The sequence below is a fragment of the Osmerus mordax genome, chromosome 23, assembly GCF_038355195.1.
Source record: "Osmerus mordax isolate fOsmMor3 chromosome 23, fOsmMor3.pri, whole genome shotgun sequence".
NCBI lineage: Eukaryota > Metazoa > Chordata > Actinopteri > Osmeriformes > Osmeridae > Osmerus > Osmerus mordax.
Window position 1 is genome coordinate 1,251,208 of NC_090072.1, and position 25,490 is coordinate 1,276,697.

At 47.7% G+C, this 25,490-nt stretch overlaps 3 protein-coding genes and 8 non-coding genes across 13 annotated transcripts in view; 10 read left to right on the forward strand and 1 right to left on the reverse strand.

Moving 5' to 3' along the window:
• Nucleotides 1-3,635, forward strand: part of sb:cb1058 (uncharacterized protein LOC394209 homolog) — a 4,094-nt gene extending 459 nt beyond the window's left edge. Inside the window, exons 2-3 of the mRNA XM_067261648.1 lie at nucleotides 514-1,267; nucleotides 2,397-3,635. Coding sequence (XP_067117749.1) covers nucleotides 635-1,267; nucleotides 2,397-2,555 — 792 coding nt within the window. The 5' untranslated portion in view covers nucleotides 514-634 and the 3' untranslated portion in view covers nucleotides 2,556-3,635. The remainder of the gene's footprint in view (nucleotides 1-513; nucleotides 1,268-2,396) is intronic.
• Nucleotides 3,636-8,038: 4,403 nt separating this feature from the next.
• LOC136932433 (small nucleolar RNA SNORD31) lies at nucleotides 8,039-8,110 on the forward strand. The gene has a single exon (XR_010874723.1). It is a non-coding gene; the product is annotated as a small nucleolar RNA SNORD31 (small nucleolar RNA).
• A 622-nt stretch (nucleotides 8,111-8,732) lies between these two features.
• LOC136932431 (small nucleolar RNA SNORD31) lies at nucleotides 8,733-8,805 on the forward strand. The gene has a single exon (XR_010874721.1). It is a non-coding gene; the product is annotated as a small nucleolar RNA SNORD31 (small nucleolar RNA).
• Nucleotides 8,806-9,007: 202 nt separating this feature from the next.
• LOC136932427 (small nucleolar RNA SNORD29) lies at nucleotides 9,008-9,070 on the forward strand. Its single transcript, XR_010874717.1, has one exon. It is a non-coding gene; the product is annotated as a small nucleolar RNA SNORD29 (small nucleolar RNA).
• Nucleotides 9,071-9,243: 173 nt separating this feature from the next.
• On the forward strand, nucleotides 9,244-9,307 carry LOC136932426 (small nucleolar RNA SNORD29). Its single transcript, XR_010874716.1, has one exon. It is a non-coding gene; the product is annotated as a small nucleolar RNA SNORD29 (small nucleolar RNA).
• A 225-nt stretch (nucleotides 9,308-9,532) lies between these two features.
• LOC136932428 (small nucleolar RNA SNORD30) lies at nucleotides 9,533-9,602 on the forward strand. Its single transcript, XR_010874718.1, has one exon. It is a non-coding gene; the product is annotated as a small nucleolar RNA SNORD30 (small nucleolar RNA).
• A 444-nt stretch (nucleotides 9,603-10,046) lies between these two features.
• Nucleotides 10,047-10,176, forward strand: LOC136932434 (small nucleolar RNA SNORD22). Its single transcript, XR_010874724.1, has one exon. It is a non-coding gene; the product is annotated as a small nucleolar RNA SNORD22 (small nucleolar RNA).
• Nucleotides 10,177-10,815: 639 nt separating this feature from the next.
• Nucleotides 10,816-10,887, forward strand: LOC136932432 (small nucleolar RNA SNORD31). Its single transcript, XR_010874722.1, has one exon. It is a non-coding gene; the product is annotated as a small nucleolar RNA SNORD31 (small nucleolar RNA).
• Nucleotides 10,888-11,039: 152 nt separating this feature from the next.
• Nucleotides 11,040-11,113, forward strand: LOC136932430 (small nucleolar RNA SNORD31). Its single transcript, XR_010874720.1, has one exon. It is a non-coding gene; the product is annotated as a small nucleolar RNA SNORD31 (small nucleolar RNA).
• A 744-nt stretch (nucleotides 11,114-11,857) lies between these two features.
• Nucleotides 11,858-14,361, reverse strand: arl2 (ADP-ribosylation factor-like 2). 3 transcript variants are annotated; one of them, XM_067261326.1, is made up of 6 exons: nucleotides 13,720-14,361; nucleotides 13,489-13,590; nucleotides 12,997-13,107; nucleotides 12,507-12,714; nucleotides 12,327-12,407; nucleotides 11,858-12,107 (listed from the first exon to the last, which is right to left on the reverse strand). In XM_067261326.1, the coding sequence occupies exons 2-6, from the start codon at nucleotides 13,551-13,553 to the stop codon at nucleotides 11,973-11,975; spliced, it is 600 nt and encodes a 199-aa protein (XP_067117427.1). In that variant the 5' UTR covers nucleotides 13,554-13,590; nucleotides 13,720-14,361; the 3' UTR covers nucleotides 11,858-11,972. The 3 variants fall into 3 exon arrangements, with proteins under 3 accessions (XP_067117427.1, XP_067117428.1, XP_067117426.1); XM_067261327.1 differs by lacking the exon at nucleotides 13,720-14,361 and having other exon boundaries at nucleotides 12,552-12,714; nucleotides 13,489-13,713; XM_067261325.1 differs by lacking the exon at nucleotides 13,720-14,361 and having other exon boundaries at nucleotides 13,489-13,713.
• Nucleotides 14,362-14,365: 4 nt separating this feature from the next.
• batf2 (basic leucine zipper ATF-like transcription factor 2) lies at nucleotides 14,366-17,225 on the forward strand. Its single transcript, XM_067261991.1, has 4 exons — nucleotides 14,366-14,788; nucleotides 15,314-15,433; nucleotides 16,320-16,908; nucleotides 17,071-17,225. Exons 1-4 carry the CDS (start codon nucleotides 14,621-14,623, stop codon nucleotides 17,223-17,225), a joined length of 1,032 nt encoding a protein of 343 aa, XP_067118092.1. The 5' UTR covers nucleotides 14,366-14,620.
• The last annotated feature ends 8,265 nt before the right edge of the window (nucleotides 17,226-25,490 follow it).

Consider the following 25,490-nt stretch of genomic DNA (forward strand, 5'->3'; position numbering starts at 1 on the left):
TGTAGTGGAACCCTCTGAAACAGTACGGTCCCAGCTAAGTTGGACACATCTGCGTTCAGAACCATTCAGAACCATTTGGAACCTCTGTAGAACTGTCCCTCGGCTGTGGAACCTTCTGTAGAGGAACCTTCAGTAGAGGAACCTTCTGAAAGGCCAGGGTTCCAGTTGGAACAGTCTGGCTTGGTCTGTGTCCTGCAGAGTGTGTTTGGTGTCAAAGTCTGGATGAGGCTGGCGTCTGCCTTATCTCTGCCATAAATTAGACAGTGGGGAGATGGGGTGGGGAGGTGGGGAGATGGGGTGGGGAGGTGGGGTTGTGAGTTCCTACAAGGAAGAAAAAACTAATTTCACATCTCATCCTTCTGCATTCCTCTCTCCTCTTTCATTTCTCTCCTTCCTTCATCATGCTTTATCTCTCTATCAGAATTCCCCCAGTTCTTCACCTCTCCTCTCGCTCAGGTATGAAGTCATTTACAGCAGGTTACATAATCACTCATCTGTTCACCCCCTTCTCAGATCAACCCACGTCATCTGCTGAGCCAGACGAAGAGGACAACTGAGAAGAGAGAGAAAGAGTAGAGAGAAAAACGAGGAATAGAGAAAGAGAAAAAGCAAGAAAGACAGAGAGAGAGGTAACATGACGATTGGGAAGAGTTCCAGAAAAAGCTTCGCCCGTAGTTCGCTCCGCTCTCCCAAGTTCCTGGACAAGTCAGACGGCTTCTACGGACGTCTGGACGAGCCGGAGACCGAGCCGTCCAGAGCCATGGAGGAACCGGGGAGGGAGGGGGGCGAAGGGGCCACGCCGTGCCCAGCCGAGGAGCCCCGTGCTGGGCCGGAGGAGGGGGCTGGAGACCCCGGGGTGACGGACTTCCACCAGGGGATGATGGAGGACGACGGAGCCTCACTCATCCACCGCGAACCGGCTCGTCTCAGCAGTCGCTGGAGGAGGAGCTCCCGGAGGAGGAAGAGGGAGGCCAGACCCGCGGAGGAGCAGCCCAGGGAGGAGGGGCCGAGCCTGGGCATGGAGGTGGAGACGGAGGGCCCCGTCCTGGAGGTCTCTCTGGAGCTGGAGGGAGGGATGGAGGGACAGAGGGCTGTGCTAGAGCCCAGCCTCGTTCACTTCACCGTCAGGGCAGAGGCAGACGACCAGGTCCTCATCAAGGAAAAGAGAGGGAGGGAGGAGGAGGAGGGGAAGGAGGAGGAGAACACCAGGGGGCAGAAGGTGGATCTGAAGGTGGTGAAGAGAAGCACGCTCAGGAACTACCGTAAGGTGAGACATGAGAGTGTGTGTGTGTGTGCGAGAGGGAAAGAGAGTGGGAAATAGAGAGAGTCTTCATGTTTACCTCATACAGTAGCACATCTCTACTCTCTCTACCAGACACATTCTCCACTGTGTTATTGGGCAGAGACCCTAGTTACACTTTAACAGAGAGGACGAGGAGAGGGGGCGAGGAGAGGGGGACGAGGAGAGGGGGAGAGGAGGAGGGGGAGAGGAGAGGAGAGGGGGAGGAGGGGGAGAGGAGGAGGAGAGGCATTACGTGTCTGTTTGGAATTCATAGAGTGGAACACCGGACTAAAGTTCAACTAATGTTCCACGATGCGATAACTGTCCCCGAAATACAAAACTTTAGTATTCATTTATGGTGTTGCATTTGCACAACCTCCTGATAAACGTTTATGGCTGTATGCCTCTGTGTTAACCCAGTTGGTGATCTGCTAGCTTAGACAAATCTACCCTGCTCTGTTTCTGCACAATTCTCTGCTCTCTACGCTCTCCTTCTCTCTCTCGTCTCTCCTTCTCTCTCTCTCCTCTTCTCTCTCCCTTTAACTTGATACATCTGCCTCCCTCCTCCTCCTCTCCCTCCCCCTTTTTATCTTCCTCTCTGATTGAGTTGTTTACGCAGGGAGGGAAGAGATACAGCGTGCAGGGGCATCACACACACACATTCACACACACACACACACACACACACACACACACACACACACACACGCACAGTGCTCTTGGCCACTGACCTTGTGTCAAGGTTCTTTAGCGGTTTGACAGGATTGACATTCCTTTGCAGTATCAGTTTACCACATCAGGAGTTCTAGCCCCGCCCCTTAGATCCACCTACTCAGACATTCCGTGTCACCATGGCGATCGCATGTTCACCTGTCCAACGCCCGTCCTCCAAAGCAAACACCGTTAAAACACACGCTTACCTGGGGGTCGGTTCACACCCGCCCCGCGCTGTCACCTTTCACCTGGAGAAACGGACAGTTTGTGGACACCTGATCAGGTGTGTCAGTCGATAGAGACTGTGATGAGGGGTGTTGACTGGAGACCTGATCAGGTGTGTCAGTCGATAGAGACTGTGATGACCGTAAACCTGTGTGTGTTTTTCCTGTTCCTTCAGGCTTTCGACCGAGCATTACGTCGAGGGTGGGAGACCTTCGTCACCAACCTGCACAGTGTGACCCTCACCCCGGTGACACCCCCCTCTTCGTCATCATCATCATCAACACCTTCCTCCAAAAAGAGAAGCCCCTCCTCTGTTTTGGGGGAGTACAGATAACGGACCCAAAACCAATCACATCACCTCAGTCTTCGTAATCTCTAATTTGTAATGTTTGAATTACCCTAATCTTGACAATAGCAACAAAAAAAGAATGGGTTACCACGGAAACACAGTTGTGTTTGTGGTTGTGATTTTCCGGACCAATCGCTGAAGAGCTTGTGCCTGTCAGGTGGAGGGCAAGGGGCTGATAATGACCGATAACGATCAGTTGGCTAATCAGTGATCAATAATAATGGATTTGGACGGCCGCGAAGGACGGGCATGTCTGGACTAGAATGCTTGTTGTGTCGCCTGTGTCACCGTGGCAACGGTAGCTATGGGAGATTTAGGAAAAAATAAATATATAATGTTGTTATTTTTGCTTTGTTTACTCTTCCTCGCCTCTCCGGTTCGAAGTTTAACTTTTCTGTCGCTGGATGCTGTTCCTAGGAAGGTTACAGAGTTGGTTAACCTGAGGGTGTGTGCGTCTGGGAGAAGGAGAGAGGGAGAATGAGAGGGAGTGAGAGAGGAGAGAGATAGAGAGAAAGAGAGGAGGTCATTGAAGCATGACCAGAACAGCCATTACACACTTTAAGTGTGTTTATGTGAGACTGTACTGTATGCAGTGAGGATTTGGGCCTATTGAATGTTCCCCATACAGCACTTCCTGTGTGAGTCTGAACCTGAGGGCTTGGACCACTGACCAGACTACAGTCATCATTAGGTTTAATAATCAATACATATGATAATCAATCATCCATGTTCTCAGATTTGTGTGTCCTCTTATCTGTCTGAAAGGCAAAAAGTGCTAGTTGTGTATTTATAAATGTGTAGCATTTTTATCAGAACGAAATGAAAATTATATTTGAAATCGGATTTATTTCACATTGATAGAATTATCACTAAGTAGATGTACAGTATGTTCTACAATGTGGCCGGGTTTCAATTATATGTGATCATATATTCAAAATAGCATTATGGTAAACTGCTATTTAATGAGTGCGAAAATAAATGTATTTATATGAAACGGAAAACGTATTCTGTTTTACTCAGTTGTGTTGTGTTTAGCGACTGTTGCTAAGGTAATCGCTGAAATACCTGACCAATAAAAATGTGCTATTTGGCATTTTTTGTTTTACGTTGCCAATTTTAATTAACTACTTCCCTAGCTTGTAAAAAAACATAGTACAGCAAAGATTTGACTATTAGCTACACATATTAGTAGTTAATTTCGTCGGTGAACAAGTCCAGCTGACTTCTAATGATGGCTCAAATGATGGCTTGCCATCTTTTGATTGTCTGGTTACTCGTCTTGCTCTGCCAGCAAGGTAATAGTGATTGACAGGTTATTTAACATAGGTTAACATTACAGTAGCGCTAGCTAGGATACATACTAGTAGACTAATCAATTCAAAATCGATAGTAGTATGGCAGACAATATACTGTATCTAGTTAGTCATATTGTCATATGAACTTACATCCGTGTGTAGACTAGACTGAAGTCAGCTAAGCTAGCTAACGTTAACTCATGTGTCACTGGACTATTTGTGATGAAGGATGGTTGTCAATGTCTAGTATAACCATTGTTGACTACAATGATTTATACTTTTACAATGGCATAATTGTAAAGTACTGTATGTTAGACACACAAAGAATAATAATAATGCTGTGTAATACTAAAATACAAATGTTGGTAATGTTTCATGTTTAGTTAAAAAAAAATTACCCCCCCCTCTCCTCCTCTTATGCTGTTGTGTAGCCTGTCCATTTAAAACAGGGGTTTTATGGATGAAAGGACAACTGCTTCCAAATTCCTCTTGTTTCATGAAATGCTGCATGAGTTAACGTTGTGTTCCTGCTCTTCCTGGTTAGGGTCACAGAGGTACATCCCCTCACCGCCTGGTATTGACCCCGCCTTCGCGGCCGAACCATACGAACGTCACTCCTCCCCCCTCTCCTCGCTTGATACATCTCCTGGCTCCTCCCCCCTCTCCTCGCTTAACGATACATCTCCTGGCTCCTCCCCCCTCTCCTCGCTTAACGATACATCTCCTGGCTCCTCCCCCCTCTCTTCCCAGGAGATTGAGTCTGCCCCCTCCACCCCCTTCACCTCCTCCACCCCCTCACCTCTGGATCTCATACCCACTCAGCTGGCTCCGCCTCCTGCCTACAGCCACCTCAATACAACTGATGTCCATAGCAACCCAGCTAGCGACCCTGACAACTCTGATGAGGACCTGGTTGTGGATTCGGTGGGCAGAACGAACTCGAGTGACACTGATGCTCCTGCCGACCCTAGTCTGACCTACGACCCCAGCCTGACCTACGACCCCTCTGACTCTGAGGAGGGATCTGCAGATGTGTGGTTGGAGGAGGAGGAGCTAGAAGAGGAGGCCAGCAGAAACTTCATTTCCCACAATGCCACACTGCTCCATCGCCCCCTGATTGAGTCTGTGACCGATGCCGCTATGGCAACAGACTTTGGTGATGCCACACATACTAAGGCTTCCATGGCAACCACGTATTCTTACTGGGACTCTGATAATATGACCGAGGCCAATGGTAACCATGACGACATCCAAGACGTTGACGTGGTTGATTTACTTCCTGTTATTTATTCCTCCGACGACACAGTTACGGACGTCGCTGAGGGCTCATACAATGGCGAAGGGAGCGGTGGGAGTTGTAGTTTTAGCGGCCCCGCGGAGGCCTGTAGTTCCTCTGAAACCAAAATTGACTCTACAGAGTCACTTGGGCGCCATGGAGACGACGAGGACGAGTCGACGTCTGGTCCCGTTAGCAACAGCCCGCTTAGAGACAGCGAAGCCACGAAAGGCCCCATCGCTGCTTTGCGTGAGCCCACCCTCTCCTCCAATCAAGACGGCGTTGCTGTGACGCCTGATGACATCATCAGCACCAGCCAATCACAAGGGGAGGCACCTCCCCCCCTGTCTGTGGCCACGCCCACCCCTCCTGCTTCGGGATATGTGGAACCAGGACGTGGAATCCTGGGCTGGGTCCGAGATCTGTTCCTCTGGCGACAGAGTTCTTAGAACTCTGGAACCTGATCGCCTCTCTCACTTCCTGTTGGAAACCTCTTAGGACTGGAGGGGGGTTTGGGAATTGTAAATGTAAGATGAGTTGTCTTGAAGAATTTAGTTTTTTTATGTACGCGTTCTATATATATAAAATGTATTTTGCCAACAATGTTTCAGTGATGCAAAAAATAAACATTTGTTGAGTGTTATGATCTTGATCTTGAGTCATTAGAAACGAGTGTTTTCAGGATAAATACCTCCAAGTACTGGATGTTAAAACAGGATTAAGTTGGAGCTAGTATTGCCAACATTGCGGTGTTTGAGGGAGGAAGTGGAATATATTACGTTGTGGTTTGTATGCGACGCTAAGAGCTGAACGAAGCTGGGAAATGAGAAGGGTGGGATTGCGTGTGGAAGGGAATCTTTTTGATTAAGGACATGGATTGTGGAGCAGAATCTAGTGAAGACTAACTTTCTGGCAAAACAATCCACCGCGGTAGTGGGCTGTATAAGTACTGGATGCGATCCGCCAACCAGAATTCACAGAAGAAGAAGACTGGGGGCGGGGCCTGTGCCGCATATAAAGTCTTTCGAGACCATTTCTCTTTCCACTTCCTTCTTGCAACTTCGGTAAGTAACTGACTTGTCTCGCGTATATGGAAACTTCGATTTGGTTTAGTGTGATTACAAATAGCATTGTGATTATTAATAGCAAATTCAAACGTTAGAGGCCTTGATTGTAAGGTTGTGCATGCAGTCGTGCACAAAAAAAGGTTGGAGATTTCCATGCTGTTCTGCAGCATTGGTGATTGACGTGGTTAGCTAGCTACCTCACACTTCATGGCAGTATCTTGAGAATCCGTAACCATCTGTAGCTATGTTATAGTATTTTAACATTGCAAATATGCTCAATACAATCTTTCTTAGGTAAAGGTCAGTGTGCGTAGAATATTTTTTTCTAGAACGGGTTTTTTTTTTCGCGCCGTCCTGTTTAAGTCGTCTTATGGCGCTGGCTAGGCAGGCTTGTACGATGTCTTCCAATGATGAGAACTCACAGACCTGTACTGAATGACTGTGATTGTACAATCTTTCTGATGGAAGACATTCCTTGTGTTAATGACATTACGGCTCATGTTGACCGCATGTCATTGATATTGCTAACCGGTGGTTTTGGCTAGCTAGAGTATGCATCACGTGGCTAGCAAGGTACGCTTAACTTTCTCCCTGTTTTCCCTTCAGGATGGTCATGCGCAGATCTCGAGCGGCGGTTTCTGCAGAGCAGGTAAATGTTTGAATGTTAAGTGTCCGCCATGTTGCGGCCAACGAGCAACGGCTATTAAAATTATGCCGTGAAGTTTGTTGTTGAACTGGGGTTCGAAGCCACATGCTACTGTGATGATTACCGAACTCTCTCTTACCGAATCATTCTTTGAAGAGACTACTTTACCAGATTCTGAGTAGCTTTAAAGGCACTGAGATAATTTCATCCTCCAATATAAAGCTAAATGTGTATGCTCTGTTGCAGATGACCAGTGTTCGGCAAACCATGGCTACTCTTACAAGGTGAGCAATTAATAAAGAAAGAATTGACAGTAATCCTGTGACAAGTGGATCAATATGATGATTTAATTGACAAGCATATGTCTGAATTTTAGTGATGCCTTAATTATATCTGATGCCACTACTGCAGTAGTGCATCTCCCTCCTCAGGTGTGCATGTGTCTAACCTGGCTGTTTACAGGTGGTCATGCTGTGATACGGGCATCGTGAGGCTCTGAGATGTGCTGCAACGTTCTAGAGGCAGAATCCTGCAGTGGTGAGTTCCTAGGTTTCTTCACTACGTTAAGTTGCGCAGATTTGAGTTGATGATATTTAGAAGACAAGCATATAGCTGACTGTCTGTGATGCCTACCCCTTCATCTGATCTAATCCTGGCTATCAATCATGGTTGCTTTTAATCATCAAGGTCACTTACAGAGTTCTGTTTGTCTAGGTTCAGACATCAGTGACCAGAAGAGTTATTCCGGTCAGTCTGGTAAGTTGAACTGTCGCTTGACAGTTTAGTTAAACCTGAAAGCTCCTTGATGTGCTTTCCGGTCTGTTTGAAAGGATGAAATGGGCTCAGACCCACTAACATTCTGGACGACGATGTCTCATGGCAGTTTGTCACCAAAGCCCTGATCAAACAAGATGGCCGCCCAGTCGCTAGCAGGCTTCTCTGCACTCCTGTTTAATGCTGCTCTTGGTTGTCTTGCAGGCAGCTGGACATGGCCTGAGGACTCGTCTGTGAGGTGAGTTGTAGAGAAGGCTGCTTTTCTACACTGGGATTCTCCCATCATGCTCCTGGCCCCAGTGTTGGCAAACGCTGTCTTGTCAAGCTGTTAATGTCAGAACCCACAGGACTGTAAAATCTTTTCACCAGAGCAAGGTGGGCTAGTCCTGTTGTATGACGAGTTAAGAGTTGTTTGAAGTGATGTTTCTTATTACCGCCCCAGTCTGATGTTAGCTGACTGATTGGTACCGCACTGATTACAAACATCTATTAAGTTTGGTTTTCTTAATTCAACCGAGCTGGATTCTGACCCGTCATGTTTGCTCTCTCCAGCAGGAGGCAGTAGCAGCATGTCCAGGCTGGTCTGGGGCTGGTGCAGTCAGGTGAGCTGGGGGTTACTCTTCAATGGTACTTACTGTTTGCTTATCTGGGATGTTGAGATGATTAGGTCACAAAACAGTCTAGGATTTTTGCCCCTGGTCCAGCCCCCCAGGGCTATCTTCTGACCCCCCCAGAGTACCCTCACTCTGTTTGGTTCTCCTGTTGGCCCAGAGTGGGGCTGATAAGCCTGAGAATCAGCCCCAGGGGTAAGGCTCTGCTCTGGCTTCTGATGGAGGACCAGTGGGGGTGGTCCTGGGGTTCTGGCGGGGGGCAACAGTCCTTCCGTGACTGAAACATTAAGTTGATCTCATCCCTAGTAGAGTTCCACCTTAATACTTCCATCACCCACGCCCTGGAAGGGGTGAACACAAGCTTCATCACTAGTCTTAATTGGGTGTATTTATCCTAATGTGTTGCTCTCTCTACAGCGCGACTACATGGATCTATACTTCTGATCCCTCCTGTCAGGTGTGTACTGAGTAACGTCTTCATCAATACTTTCTCTCCAGAAGTGATGAGTTTCTTATTACCGCCCCAGTCTGATGTTTGCTGACTGATTGGTACCCCTCTGATTATACACCAAGTGACTGGATGATGTATCAAGTGTTTCAACCCTGATCTGATGTCTAAAACTGTCATTTCCTGTTTACAGAATGCTGTTTCCTGTTAAAGATGGAGGCTGGTGCACGACACCATGGTAGGTGTTCTCTGTCTTGGTCACCCACTGCTCTGCGGTGGCCATCTTGTCTGATTAATGTCTCCAAAAAAGCGCTCTGCAGTCACTATGACGACAACTTAGCTCACTTTGAACCCACGTGTAAAGAGATGAACAACTGAGTGATGGAAGTGTGTGTGTGGATGTTCGACACAGCTGTGGTCTGGTTCTGACGTTCCTCTCTGTTGTAGGTGTCTGTGGCCTGGATGAGATTGAGGACCCCGGACTCTAAACATGGAGGTATGTCTTCTCTCCAGGTGGCCATTTTGTATTTGAGTGGCCGTTGCTGCTACTCTACAGTTTCGATGATGATTAACTTAGCTCACTTTGAAACGATGTGAAAAGACATGAACTGCTGAGAAACTGCACGTCAAGTCAGCCCGCTGCTGCTCTTCCTCTGCAGTGTCTAATGAGTTGTTCCTCTTCCCCCTCCAGCCTCTGCTGCCCCCTGTGGAGGCCTGCAGTACTGCAGGCTGGAGTCTCAAACCAAATCAGGTGAGTTTGACCATGTGTCTTGGAGGGCTGGGTCTTGATTCTATATTGGAATCTATCTTGCCTGCCAATCACGACTGTCCTTCAGTAACCTGCTGGAAATGATGATATACTTTCTGGAATCTCGTTCGTCTGAACTCCTGTTGAGAAATGGAAATCTGACTGCAGCAGAGTAGCTCAGATGTTTGTTTGTGTGTATGTGCCCAGACGTAAATAATATGTCTGTTCTTTCAGGGCCTGTCCTGGAGTGTGTGCAGCAGGGCTGAGATGCACATCTACATGGTAAGAATGTGTTCTGTCATTCTCTGGTTGTCAAACCATTTATGTATTGGGTTTAACTCTGTAAATTCTACACTGAAAAGCTGTCCATTTCAGTAGCTGATTTACACTGCTTATGAGAGGTTGGAGGACTCTGGTTCGATTCCTGAGGGGGGCGATTTGGGGAGGCAGCTCTAATGGGCAGTATATATACACCTGTCAGATGCACAATGCGAAGTCTGTACCTGAGAACCCAACAATGTTGGAAAGCAGGAAGCTGTGTGCAATAACTGGAGGGGGGGGGGGGGGGGGGGGGGGTAAATCTGAAAGGCAGGAAGTGTTGCGATTCTGGTTCCTGATGATGACACCCGCACGTGTCATACGCCCCGGTTGATCCCAGAACCTGCGAAGGTGAACCCACTGGGGTTGCCGGGGCAACAAGGTGAAGGCCTTGTTGGGGTTACCAACAGTCTGACTGGGGACCAGAGATCTGTCCACACACCATGGCTGCCAGGCATGGGCACTTCCTGGTTGTGGGCTTCTGGGAATCTTCAACACCTGATTGGTTACCCATGACTTACTGTTTGTGTTGCTTCTCAGGTATCTTGGCACGGTCATGCTGATAGCAGGTCTGACCCAAACCATCTTCTCCAGAGGGGCGGAGCTTCACTGGGACCATGAGGTGCATTTCCTGTCACTTCCACTTCCTGTTGGCTGATCTGGGATGTTGATGATGATTTTCCGTCAACTAACAGTCTCAGGCTCTTTGCCCCTTGTCCAGCCCCCAGGGCTATCTTGTTGCCCCCCAGAATGCCCACTGTTTGGTCCTCCTGTTGGCCCAGAGTGGGGCTGATGAGCCTGGGATTCGACACGTCCCAGGGGTAAGGCTCTGCTCTGGATTCTGATGGAGGGCCAGTGGGGCTGGTCCTGTGGGCTGGCTCAGGGCAACAGTACCTCCATAACTGATAAAACAAATCTGATCTCATCCAGACTCAAAACTCCTCCATCCACATCATGAAGTCTCCTTTGACTCCCTTCTCTCTCCCCAGACTGGTTCTGGCTTCTAGAAGTCTCCTGGTCATGCTGAGGTCAGTATTGTAGATGTGACTTTTCTCTTGTTGGTTGTGAAGTGATGTTTCTTATTACCGCCCCAGTCTGATGTTAGCTGACTGATTGGTACCGCACTGATTACAAACATGAGATCTTTAGTTCAGTTTCATGACTAAAGCCAGATGTGTTTCTGACCCAAGCTTTGCTTTGCTTTCTACAGCGTGGCTACATGGATCTATACTTCTGATCCTTCCTGTCAGGTGTGTACTGAGTAACGTCTTCATCAATCCTTTCTCTCCAGAAGTGATGAGTTTCTTATTACCGCCCCAGTCTGATGTTAGCTGACTGATTGGTACCCCTCTGATTTGAAACTACAAAAATGGCTTTGTTCTACTGGACTACAGACATGTAATCTTCCTTGTGAAATTTTGTGTTGCAGGTGTGGATCATGGAGAAGGATGTTCATCGTCCAGCTGAGATGGGGAGGGAGATTCTTACCTCTTACACCATACTTGACTAATTTGAACTGACTTGCAGATTTATTACATGCATAATAAAATGGTCAAGCTTCATATGTGACTTGTGTTTGAAAGAGCTGGAATTCAAACATTGGTGTTGTGGGAAACAAGCAGTTAATTGCATACGCGTTCAAAAAGAGGGGGATAACAATTCCATCCTATAGCTTGCCAGGCCCCTTGAATGGTCTGTTATAAATCACTGACAATTTAAGTTTACAACTACCTTATACTGTTGAGTGTGTTCAGTGCGTTCCAATGTCTGAACCATACCCTGCTATACTAGCTCATGAGAACATGTCAGGACCGTTCTTGGAGTCCCATCCAGTCGTGTCTTCTGTGCTTGCAAAGGCTGTCATCCCACTGATTCTGGTAAATTACTAGATTAACTGCCACTCATTTTGGTCCAGTGATGCTCAACTTGTATCTAGACAACTGCACCTTAGATCTATATGTTGGATTTGTCTAATTTGTGCTTGGCGATTCCCTTCATTAACTTGGTGCTTTAACAGCAGTCTGGTACCATGTCTTCACTTAAGACACTGGTAAAAGCCCTGCAATGGCAACTTTAATGATCAAAGGTCAAAGACTTTCGCATCCAAACATTGTTTTATTGGTAAACAAGGCTCTGAGGCATTTGGTCAAATCACTGGCCAATCCTATATGCCCCCTAACACACACACGCTCTCCCCATCCCTATACACACACACACGGTCAGTCGGCATTGAAGACGCGAGCAGCAATGTCATCCAGCAGCCAGTCTACCCCCTTCAGCAGGTTCTCTCCTGTCATCGCACTGCATCCCAGAATGCACCAGTGGTGGGTCAGGATCTCGTCCAAGCCCAGGGCCTTAAACACAGGTCAACATCAGTCAAGAACTGCCTGGTCTAAATACTGAGATTTGACATGTTACACTGGAGTGCAGCATGGCCTTCACTCCCAGGCATGAGCACAGGTAAGAGTTTCCAGGTGTTGTGAGGTCTTGAGTTACACAAGACTGGAAAATGATAATTGTGACGTTGATAGTTAAGATGTTTGCTAGTGTGTGTTGGTGTGTGTGCTAGTCACCTCTCGTATGGCCTCTTTGCTCAGGGCACCGGGGAGGTCCTGTTTGTTGGCGAACACCAGCAGTGTGGCTCCACCCAGCCTCTACAGGAAGTCACAAACACAATCATGAGTGTGTGTCCAGTATTATCGCCTGGCAGAAGAGGCACACTTATAGATGAGCTTTGTGGCGTGTGTGTGTACCTCCTCCTGTAGCAGGCAGGCCAGTGTGTGTGTGTGTGTGTGTACCTCCTCCTGTAGCAGGCAGGCCAGCTCCCGTCTGCAGTCTTCCATCCTGAGACGGTCAGCGCTGTCCACCACCCACACCAACCCATCCGTGCTCTCAAAGTAGTTCCTCCAATAGGAACGCAGAGATTTCTGACCACCCACATCCCACATGTTCAGCTTGAACCTGGAGAGGGCGGAGGAAGGAAGGGGAGGAGGAAGGAAGGGGAGGAGAAGAGATGGCGAAAGGAGAAGGAGCCAATGAGAGGTAGAAGAGGTGAAGGAGAGAATAAGAGGTGGAGAGAGGAGGAGATGGAGAGGAAGGACAGAATATAAGGAGTACATGGGAAAGAGAGAAGAGGGAGAATTAAGGATATACATATTTGTCTCTTGATAAGAAATTCAAAAGAAATATTGCACCTAACTAGCCGGAAAACCAAAGAATAATATAACATGATTTATATCTTACCCTCTGTGTTCCAGGGTCTTGATGTTAAACCCCAGCGTGGGAGAGATGGTACTCAAGTCTTCTCCGTTCAACTTCTTCAAAATTGTCGTTTTTCCGGCATTGTCCAGACCTCTAGATGCCAAGTTAAGAACCGTAACCGACCTCGTGCAACACACACACACACACACACACACACACACACACACAGCTAGTGCTCTCATCAACAATAATAGCTAGAGTTGGGTTATTGTTTACTGGGTGTGGCGACACATTTGACGCAAGATACAAGAGGAGGATGGGAGCGAGGGCAGGTGGCTAGTTAGCAAGCTAGTTACATCTTTAACAAACCAGAATCCCACTATAAGACAGTGCCACACCTCAGCGCACTTTGCTAGCCAGTCTAGACACGTCAAAGAACAAAGCTAACAGAATATACATCTTCTAATATTTCTCTGATATCTAGGTCCGGTGAGAGCTTTTGGAGATCTCGTGTGAGTGACCGTTTGAGGATACAGCATCAACAGTCGCATCTCGCGCTCCTTGTGTTTCATCTTCTTGAGTATTGTCAGCAAGCCCATCGTTAAGACAAACCACCGGCTCCACCGTCACTAGAAGCTGGTTTTCAACAGAAATACGTCCAAGGTTGGTACTGCTAGCTAACGGTTATTATTCCTTAGATTTTCTTTGAGCCGTTTACTTTCCTATGTCTGTGGCAACAAAACAACGCGCGCACATAAACAGCACCTGGGAAAGCAGGAAGTCGTTACAACATTCATCCGATAGTCGTTCCCAATTGGTCACTTCTGCACGTGTGAAGTCACCTAATACGTTCATTGGTTTATCCAGACGTCTGTCGGGACTTGAGGCAAGTTCATTGGTCGAAATGTAACAAATGACAGCAGAGCTTGCAATGGAAGGCCATGACGGCCGGCCCGTGGCGTTATATTTACCTATGTTTTTAGCGCCATCTGCTGTCAGTGTCTAGAATAGCAAGCATCTAAAGTTGACAGTAGAAATAGCCTTGTCACAGTAGTGTAATGCAAAAGCACATGAAATTTGTCTGTAAAGTTATACAAAGCACAATTCGAGTTACTGTCTATTTTCGAACCACTTCCACACGCCTATTGAGAATCGTATTCTTCAACTCACGTCGGCTACATAACTCCGAAATGCCTTCGATTAACGGTTTGTCGTTTGTTTCGTCTGTTCCGTCCCTACAAATTTGTCCAGACTACTTCCTGTCTTCAAACTCCCAGCACGTGTATTATAGTAAAACAGGTTGAGCACGACCCCCCTCTAAACTCCTCCTCAACTTCCCAAGTTGCCAAACCCTCTGCCGAGCATTCAGACCATTTAAAGTAAATGAAAACCGAAAGCCCGGTCTCGCTCGCGACCGTGCCGTTGCTTTATGAATGCGGTTGAATTGAGAGAACACGCTGTAAAAGGGGAAGGTCGAGAGCAGGGCGTACATAAAATGTTTACGAAACGGAGATAGCGCAGACACGGCGCAGACTGACCGAGAGATACACAGGCAGGCGCGAGAGTAACTTCTATGAACTAATAACCCACAAGTGCGAAAACAAGGATGTTCTGATATGATGCCATCTAGGCATTAACATTTTCATCAGTGGGCACGTGTAAAGTGATGTGTTTTACGATCATTCAGGCAGCGACAAACAGGACAACCGCAAGACAACCGGATAGGGACCGAGTTCATCCTATGAACGAGATGCCGCCTCTGTTCATGGACTCCAGATCTGAAAGCAGCGTCGCGTCTTTCTCCGGCGAGGATTCCCGCAGTCCTACCGACTGGGTAAGATGATGGACACACACGTAATCCTTTTTCGTGACCAATTGAGATTTTGACTATAGATATTACAAATCCATGTGTATCGTCCCTCCATAAATAGGGGAAACCTTTTCTGCGAAAGAGAGGGGGGGATTCCAACCAGAACTTTCTGAATTGTAAAAGCTCAGTGGTTAGAGCATTTGACTATAAATCAAAAGGTTTTCCAGTCCCCCCTCCCTATCTCCCTGGAGTCAGGTGGCTGAGCGGTTAGGGAATCGGGCTAGTAATCTGAAGGTTGCCAGTTCGATTCCCGGTCGTGCAAATGACCTTGTGTCCTTGGGCAAAGCTCTTCACCCTACTTGCCTCGTGGGAGAATGTCCCTGTACTTACTGTAAGTCGCTCTGGATGAGAGCGTCTGCTAAATGACTAAATCTTTCTTTGGATCAAAGCTAAATTAATATATTATTATTGGAGACTTTGCCCTGAGGAGGTGATAGTTTGGTCCTCTAGTCCCTGTGTAACTGACGACTGCCCCTGCTTCCCTTTCAGGAAAGCGGAGGGGGGAAGAGGCAGAAGGTGGAACACAGAGGGAAACGAAAAGAGAGAAATAGAGACGCCGCTCGGAAGAGCAGGAAGAAACAGACGGACAAAGCTGACCTCCTTCACCAGGTCAGTCTGTCCCTCGTAGTCTCTCTCTCTCTCTCTCTCTCTCCTTTCTCCTTCTCTTCCCTCTCTGTCACAGTTGTAGGTTCTTTATCTCTCCATCTCCCTCTCTCTCTCCTTCCTCCTTCTCTTCCCTCTCTGTCACAGTTGTAGGTTCTTTATCTTTCCATCTCCCTGTCTGCTGTCTCCCTTCTCTCTCTCTCTCTCTCTCTCTCTCTCTCTCTCTCTCTCTCTCTCTCTCTCTCTCTCTCTCTCTCTCTCTCCCCCCCCCCACCCCACACCTGTGTGTGTGGGAGAGAGCTTGTTAACGTGTGTTGTGAAATCCACTCTAGAACATACAGCCGTTTCTGGGAAAGCCAGAAAGGGAAAGAGAAAGAATGTCTCGTCCTCCTACTCCTCCCTCCTCCTTCCTTCCGTTACTCCTCCCTCCTCCTCCCCCTCTGCTCATCTGTAGGTGCTTGACTTGTGGGAGCAGCCAGAATCCCTGACTCACAGGAACCTAACTCCAGAGGATATGACTCTGTGTCTGGGGCCCTCCTGCTTGAAGTGATAGAATCAAACATTCAGCACAGTAAAGATTAAAAAAGATTGAAGGGAAAGTGAAAATAAACAGCACAACTTATCTCAGGGCTATCTTAAATACTGGTGTGTGTGTGTGTGTGTGTGTGTCTCCCTCTTGATTTTCCTCTCTCTTTCCTTCCTCTCTGTCTTCCAAGGAAAGCAACATGGCCGACACAACACAAGTCCAGTTTTCACATAAAAGATAATAGAACAATAACAGCATTAATTAAGTAAAATCATAAACCTTTTTGTCTTTGTCCCTTTTTCCCCCTCCCCCTTTTTCCCCCTCCCCCTTTCTCCCCACTCCCCCTTTCTCCCCCTCCCCCTTCAGGAGCTCCAGGGTCTGGAGAAGGCCAAGTCCACCCTGGAGAAGGAGATCTTGGGCTTGAGGAGAGACCACAAGCTGTACAGCTGTGCCCTGGTGCAGCATCAGGCCTGCTGCTCTCTGCTGCTCCCTATGGCGATCCCTGCCTCCTCCTCCTCCTCTTCCTCCTCCCCCCTCCTGCCCATGGCTGCCCCCCCGCCTGCCACCACACCTGTTTCTACCTTCCACCCCTCCTCAGGTGCCCCTGCCCCTCTATATGCCCCCTCCCCCAGACCTCTAGCCCCTCTATCTGCCCCCTCCCCCAGACCTCTAGCCCCTCTATCTGCCCCCTCCTCTGGAGCCCCTCTACATGTTCTTGTACCCCTCTCCTTGTTCACAGCTACCTCATCTTCCCTGGAGACCCCCTCCTATCCTCACCCCGCCCTCACCTCCTCCCAGAGGGCCCCCTCTACGTCACATGATTCCCCCAGCCCTCTTCTCAGTCTGTTAACTACCCCTAGTCCCCTGATTCTGCCTCCGCTTGCCCCTACCCTCTCCTCCTGCCCCCTACCTGCCCCCTCCCCCTGCCCCCTACCTGCCCCTGCCCTCTCCCCCTGCCCCCTCCCAGCTCCTACCCTCTCCCCCTGCCCCCTCCCAGCTCCTACCCTCTCCCCCTGCCCCCTCCCAGCTCCTACCCTCTCCCCCTGCCCCCTACCTGCCCCTGCTCTCTCCCCCTGCCCCCTCCCAGCTCCTACCCTCTCCCCCTGCCCCCTCCCAGCTCCTACCCTCTCCTCCTGCCCCCTACCTACCCTGTCCACCCACCCCCTCCCTGCCCTCTCCTTATTTATGGACTCTGAAGAACTGTCTCTCTCCAAACTCCTGGAGAGCAACGATTGGCTGCTGGACTCAGCGACATCATCAAGCTGGGCATGAACTGAATCTCTCCTCCTCTCCCCCTCCTCTCCCTCCCCCCCTCCTCTCCCCCTCCTCTCTCCTCTTCCTACACATTGGGCATTAAGGTGATGAGTGAATGTGAATGATCTACTGAACAAATTATGTGTTTGTTTCATTTAGTGTTTTAGTTTCTTATATATTAACAGTATACATAAATATATCAAATACATTTACTGTCTTAGGTCGATGCTAGACCATGCATGGTGAAAATAAGCTTATGAAATACTGTTTTAGTAATCGTATTGTTATTGTTGAATGTTCTTGTAGTTTTTTTACATTATTTTGGCCTGTACACGGCAGTGATAGTTAAGCTGTAACCATGACGTCATAAACACACCTCACAACAGTTCCATTCTGTCTTATTTTGTTTGTTTTCATCCAATGAAATTAAAGTTGGAAAAGGACATTCAAGGTATTAGAGATTTATTTTAAATGTATTTAGCAGACATTTTTATCCAAAGTGACATACAAATTGTGCACATAGTATGGCAGAGGTACAGGATATTACCTATAAAGATGCAAGGTACTATATAACCTCAAGAGATATGAGGTTTTCCAATGTCACTACTGAAAGCCATGTACAAGTAGTGCACATCAGGTGATCAAGGATCAGAAGGGCACAGTTCTAATAGTATTTCAGCTGTCTAAAGATACAGGCTGTATAGTTCCTGTATTTCATCTGTCTAAAGATACAGGCTGTATAGTTCCAATATTTCAGCTGTCTAAAGATACAGGCTGTATAGTTCCAATATTTCAGCTGTCTAAAGATACAGGCTGTATAGTTCCAGTATTTCAGCTGTCTAAAGATACAGGCTGTATAGTTCCTGTATTTCATCTGTCTAAAGATACAGGCTGTATAGTTCCAATATTTCAGCTGTCTAAAGATACAGGCTGTATAGTTCCAATATTTCAGCTGTCTAAAGATACAGGCTGTATAGTTCCAGTATTTCAGCTGTCTAAAGATACAGGCTGTATAGTTCCAGTATTTCAGCTGTCTAAAGATACAGGCTGTATAGTTCCTGTATTTCAGCTGTCTAAAGATACAGGCTGTATAGTTCCAATATTTCAGCTGTCTAAAGATACAGGCTGTATAGTTCCTGTATTTCATCTGTCTAAAGATACAGGATGTATAGTTCCAATATTTCAGCTGTCTAAAGATACAGGCTGTATAGTTCCTGTATTTCATCTGTCTAAAGATACAGGCTGTATAGTTCCAATATTTCAGCTGTCTAAAGATACAGGCTGTATAGTTCCTGTATTTCATCTGTCTAAAGATACAGGTTGTATAGTTCCTGTATTTCAGCTGTCTAAAGATACAGGCTGTATAGTTCCAGTATTTCAGCTGTCTAAAGATACAGGCTGTATAGTTCCTGTATTTCAGCTGTCTAAAGATACAGGCTGTATAGTTCCAATATTTCAGCTGTCTAAAGATACAGGCTGTATAGTTCCTGTATTTCATCTGTCTAAAGATACAGGATGTATAGTTCCAATATTTCAGCTGTCTAAAGATACAGGCTGTATAGTTCCAATATTTCAGCTGTCTAAAGATACAGGCTGTATAGTTCCAATATTTCAGCTGTCTAAAGATACAGGCTGTATAGTTCCAATATTTCAGCTGTCTAAAGATACAGGCTGTATAGTTCCAATATTTCAGCTGTCTAAAGATACAGGCTGTATGGTTCCAGTATTTCAGCTGTCTAAAGATACAGGTTGTATAGTTCCTGTATTTCATCTGTCTAAAGATACAGGCTGTATAGTTCCAGTATTTCAGCTGTCTAAAGATACAGGCTGTATGGTTCCAGTATTTCAGCTGTCTAAAGATACAGGCTGTATAGTTCCAGTATTTCATCTGTCTAAAGATACAGGCTGTATAGTTCCAGTATTTCAGCTGTCTAAAGATACAGGCTGTATGGTTCCAGTATTTCAGCTGTCTAAAGATACAGGCTGTATAGTTCCAGTATTTCAGCTGTCTAAAGATACAGGCTGTATAGTTCCTGTATTTCCAAGCTGCCTGCTGCTGTGTTTAGGATTCTTAAACATGTCAGATATGTTCACATCTCTCTTGTTGTTGTTGTTTAAGATGTAGTTTAAGATGTTGATATGTTCTGTTTACTTTGACCACAAGTGTGTGTGTAATACACACAAAGCCACATCTCTCACAGGATCCAGTGCAAACAAGTCTAAGCATTGTCTGATAGATAACCTTGTATTGATTCGAAATGTGCGTGCGTGTGTGTGATAACCATGCAGAGAGTTGTTATTGACCAGGTGCATCTTGAACCCACCCACCTGCATCATCCAGCGGTGACGAGCCAACTGACCAGCACCGTCACCTGCGCGCGCTCTTCCGTCACCGGCAGCTGAGCTCTATCCCCCGGTGACTGTGTTTACCTAACGGGCACCAGCTGAGCTCACGTGCGCTACCGTTGAATCCGTATGAGAGGTGGTGGAGGAAAGGACAACAGGCACGAGGAAGAGGACGGGAGGGGGGGATAAGGAAGAGAAGGGGAGAGAGAGTGGCGCGCGCAGCATTACGAAACCCTTGATTAAGCACAATGAGAACATACCGATGAAAAAGCCCCTTATATTCCAGGTAGTAAACAAAGCTTACAGTCACTGGGACAGGTGTGGAGGAGCGAGGGGGACGGCTGTGCGCTCGGGAGAGAGAGAGAGTGTGCGCGTGGAGAGCGCGTGGAGGGGGATCAGAGCAAGTGCATCAGTTGAGCGAACAATGGTGAGAGGCTCGAGACCCAAACCCCGCGACCACTAACGGTGCACAGACACGCGCACAGGGAGGCGGGTGGAATCGGGGTAAAGTAGGAAGGTGGGAGGAGAGAGAGACAGAGAGAGAGACAGACAAACAGTATATTCATCAGACGTTTGCAAAGACATGGAAGAGGTCGACTGTTTGGCTAAAGTATTTCTGCCCTTCATTGTAACAATGATGGAGTGAGAGGGGTGGGGCGCGTTAACGGTCAAGCGGTAACGCTAAAACCAAGTCCTATCCAGCGTAAATATACCGGGGGCACATAAATAAAGAAAATTAAATAAATAAACCGCCGAGCAGGCGAGCGTCATCCGCAGTGTGTATGTCTTCTTGCACCACCGAGACCGCGAGCGCAGCCTAGACACACCAAGGCAGCGAGGGAAGAGAGTGAATCCGTTAGACTACCGTGATAAATACAGGAGGGGCGCGCAGACACACCGAGAGACAGGACGGGAATAAAGACTTCCCGTGTGACATTGCGGAGGTGTTTTTTTTTTCCTTGCCTTTTTTTTCTCTTCCAACCGGTAGCCTACCGGGAGAGGGAGAGACCCGGGGATCGGTGTTGCAGCGGTTGCGATGTGGATTCGCACATGTAGGCACGTTTGAGTCCCTTATCACCGCCCAACAAGGATTACAATAACGGCCTGAAACGGCAGGGGCGGACGACCACCGCGAGGACTAACGCGGACCGTTAACCGAGGAGGACATGGATGCGGCAGCCAAGATGGAATCTGCCCGCTGATTTTCTGATCTCGTCGATACAGCTAATCAATCTCTGATTTATTCATCAAGCTAATCAATGAGGACAAACAATCAGACGAACTGTCTGGGAACCGTTTCAACCTTCTCCTAACGGAAAAAACGTCTCTAAGTTGAGTTTGAGGAAGACTCATTCGGTGCGGTTTGATTTTTACATAAGGATCCATCCATACAGCCGTTAAATATATAAATAAATACCTAATTTAGGCCGATGACTTAGCTAGCCTATGACGCCAATACGGCAAATCGTCCACGATACAGAGGAAGGCCTATATGAAACCCCGTGATTCACCTGCTCGCGGGGAAAAGACGTCTTATAGAGCATTGTGTGAATGAAGGATGTTGCGGTTTCAACAACAAGCCTCCGTTTTTTCTCCGGTTTGAAGTGACGGTTTGGAATTTGCGGAACGAATTGGACACCGATTCAGGCTCCCCATACAGCTCTCTTAACGCATCCCTCCTCATTCTTCCCCTCCATCTGTGCACATCTCCCTCCATCCTCTCCACCTCTCTCCTCCCTCCTCCTGTCCCATGTCATCCCTCGCTTCACCCCTTTATTTTATCCGTTTTGTTGAAACGTTAACGTATCGACTCTGATAGGGTTATTAAAAGACAACCGCTCCCAGTTTCCTTCCGCTATCTTTCAGCCAGCATCCTCTCCCCACACACACACACACCGGTCGTTAACGACACGCAGCTCCGCTTAGCCGCAGCCATGGAGACGACCAAGCTACCGCCGACCAGCCCATCGTCGCCGACAACCGGTTTCTCGGTGCCGTCAGCTGAAAAGGTGGATGGCTTTCCCCGGAGGTCGATGCGCAGGGCCCGGCAGAGGCGGTCCCACAGCTCGTCTCAGTTCCGGTACCAGAGCTCGCAGGTGGAGTTGACGCCGCTGCCGTTGCTCAAAGGTAAGTCATCTGTGTTTACCTACTATTACAAATCCCTCCAGAATCCCCTTAACGACAATACTATTTCCACTCGGAACCCTTAAAACGACGTAGAACTATTTTCAGGTTTGGAGTGTTCCATGTAGACCCGTCAAAGGTTCCAAACAGAGTCTGAACGCGCTGGAACGAGAGGGTTCTGTCTGGAACCTTGAGGTTCTGATGGAACCGTGTGTTAGTCTAGTTCTAGTTCTATTCTCCACAGAACACCAGTCTGTTGTCAGTGTGTGCATCTCAAACTAGCCTCCAGGACTCATGGCTGTAAGATGATTCTGTTCAGGTGAGAGCAGATGGAGGGATTCAACCAGTTCCTTTTCTGTTGAAACAGTCCACATCTCAACCACCACTTAAAACTTTAATAATGTTTACATTTCCCATAGCCCAAGGCTTTGGTTTTGGTTTTACAAACATATTTAAAGGAAAATGAACATCACCACATCGTTTTCTTGTTTGTGATGGTTATGCGTCTATAACTTACTCTGACTTGTCCTCTCAGTTGGACTAAAGAAATAAACACAAAGAACAGGACGCAAAGTTACTGAGCCACATGTCAGGATGGCAAGACCCCTCACCCTGCCAGTGCTGCTTCTCTCCTCTCTCCTCCCTCTTCTCTCCTTCTGGACTTCTCTCTTCTTTTCTCTCCTTTTCTCCTTCTCTCCTGTGTCCTCCACATCCTTTTCTCCTCTCTCCTCCACATCCTTCTCTCCTCCTCTCCTCTCCTTCTCTCCATCCTCTGGGTCCAGTCTGGGACCAGCTCCCATCCAAGATCACAACCCTGGCACACGCTAGAACAATCTCTTTTCTACGGTAGATACAGTTTATTTTAGATTTTTAGTACACACAACCAATTTATATCCAAAATGCACGTTTGACGTGAGGATGAATAGCTTTGAAGCGCAGGGTTTGAAGGTGTTGAGGGATTCTGTCTGGAACACAAGGGTTCTGAGAATCTTTCTAGTGTTCCACCCAGTACCTGTTTGATGTTCATCATGCGTGATGGTGATGGACAGTGTAACTTTCCTCACTTCCTGTCATGTGACCGTATCGACCAGGCAGTGACTTCCTGGCCTGACCCTCACAGCAGTCAGAGTTTACTTGGCGTGTGTGTTTTGTATATTCAGTGTGTGCATGTTCAGGATGTGTGTGTGTGTGTGTGTAAGGCGGGGTGTGTGTTTGTAAATTGATATGTCCTTGGAGAAGCTTCTCTAGGCAATAGGCTGGTCCTGACTTTCTTCGTCCAATAGGATAGCAGGAGTGGTGATGGCCAACCAATCAATGAGTGTGGACCGAAGGTCATGTCTAAAATGCAGTGTACAGTTAATGATAGTGCTACTTGGCTGTAGGGTCTAAAGTCTATACACACACACACACACACACACACAGACACACACAGACACACCCAGACACACATACACACACATACACACACACACAGACACACACAGACACACCCAGACACACATACACACATACACCAATATGGACATTGTGTTCCTGTTTGAAAGAGATAGTCTACCATTACCTTTTTCCTCCACACACACACGTACACACAGAAACCTCCTCCTCCACCTCCGTTAGCCTAGCGATCCTCCCCAGCTTTGAGGCTGTCCCCCGGGGCTACAGCGTCAGCCGTGCTCCCTGGTCATGGGTCTCTGCGCTGGTGCTAGGAGGCTAACACGGCTTAGGTCACATGATCAGCTGGTCTGTTCGCTCAGTGTGTATTTAACTGCACACCTTTCTGTCTCACGGCTGTGTGTGCGTGTGTGTGTGTGTGAGTGTGTTTCCGTACTGTGTGTGAATGTATGAATGCGTGTGAGTGCGTGTGTGTCTGAGAGGGAAACTATTTATTTTATTTTGACACATAACATAACAAGAGGGAGCAAAAGCCCCTCCTCTCCCCCCCATCCTCTCCCCCCCTCCTCTCCCTCCTCCCCCCCCTCCTCTCCCCCCTCCCTCCCCCCCCCTTCTCTCCCCCCTCCCTCCTCTCCCCCCATCCTCCCCCCCTCCCTCCTCTCCCCCCTCCCTCCTCCTGTGTGTGTGTGTCTGAGTCTGTGTGTGTGATTGTGTGTGTGTCTGAGTCTGTGTGTGTGATTGTGTGTGTGTCTGAGTCTGTGTGTGTGTGGTACAGTCCCTGTTGAGATTTCAGAGCATTAGACATTGGCAGGAGCTCCCTAAGATAGACCTCATACTGTCCCATGACTGACCTGCTTTCCACACAGACACACACACTCACTCATGCACACACGCGTGCATACACACATAGATGTCCTGTTGATGGTGACATGGAAAATAAGTAATCAAAGACCCACTCACATGATGGCTCGTGATACATTGTGTGTGTGTGTTTTGTAATGTTACATTGAGCATAATATTTAGGTTCTCCTTTCTCTTACCTCAAGTATCATCTATCACCAAGTCAATCTAAGATTAGATTGAACTGTGTGTGTTTTTGCCTTTGTGTTTTCGTGTTATTGCGTGTGTGTTTCAGAGGGAAAACACACTATCGTCTCAGATCTGTATCATACAAAACCCTCAAGACCGTCTCTGTGTGAAGTGTGTGTGTGTGTCTGTGAGAGTGTGTCTGTGTGTGTGTTTGTTACAGTGTGTGTGTGACAGTGTGTGTGTGTCTGGAAGTGTGTGTCTGTGTGTGAGTAAGTGACCAGCTGGACAGGATGGTATAGTATTACACATATAACTGGCTCCTCTTTCTCTCAGCCCTACTCTGGTTGATCAATACTGGGAGAGAGAGAGAGAGAGAGAGAGAGAGAGGAGAGGGGAGAGGGGGAAGAGGGAGAGAGAGGAAATGGAGAGACAGAGGAAGGAGAGATGGACAGAAAGAGAGGGGTAGAGAAAGAGAGATAAAGGAAAACAAGGAAAATAATGTGAGGAATAGGGCACATTTCTCTTCTGAAATGGAGGAATACACAAGGACACATAAGGGGAGAGGAGGAGGGAGGAGGGGAAGGGAGGAGGAGAGGATACAATTTCTACAATTGTGATGTGTACCTGACATTGAGCAAAGAGCAAAGAGAGAGAGAGAGAGAAGAGAGAGAAATTATGGACAGGAGTATTTTAATGCAATACAGAGGAGCATTTTAAACCTGTAAAATTCAGATTATTCAGATCATTTCAACTCACATCCCTAAAGAGGCAGACTATTCCTTACTCTGTCCCTCCCTCTTACTCTCTCTCCCCCTCTCTCTGTCTCCATCTCTTTCTCTCTCTACCCCTCCCTTTTTATCTCTCTCTTCCTCCCTCCCTCTCTCTCGGTCTCTCTCTCTATATATAAACTGTGTGTGTGTGTGTGTGGTTATATCCCCCTCTCTTGCTTACTTTTTGTCGTCACTGCGTCACTGTGTGTGTGTGTGTGTGTGTGTGTGTGGGGGGGGGGGGGGGGGCGGGGCAGTTGCTAAAAGGCATCTCTCGTCACACGCAGGCGGACCAAACAGTGTGTGTGTGTGAGTGTGTGTGTGTGTTATTTAAAGAGCACAGCTGTACTTGCTCATTTAAGAAAACCACCAAGAGACTGAGAAGGAAGGAGGAGGGAGAGAGGAGGGAGGAGGAGGGAGAGAGGAGGGAGGAGGAGGGAGAGAGGAGGGAGGAGGAGGGATACCCAGACAGAAGAGGAGGGAGGGATGGATGGAGGGAGGAGAGCCACATAGTGGAATGATGTCATCTTTTAAACCAGCCCCTCCCTTTCTCCTTCTCCATTTCTTTCACACCCTCCCCCCCTCTCTCTCTCTCCCCCCCCTCTCTTACTTCCCCTCTCTCTCT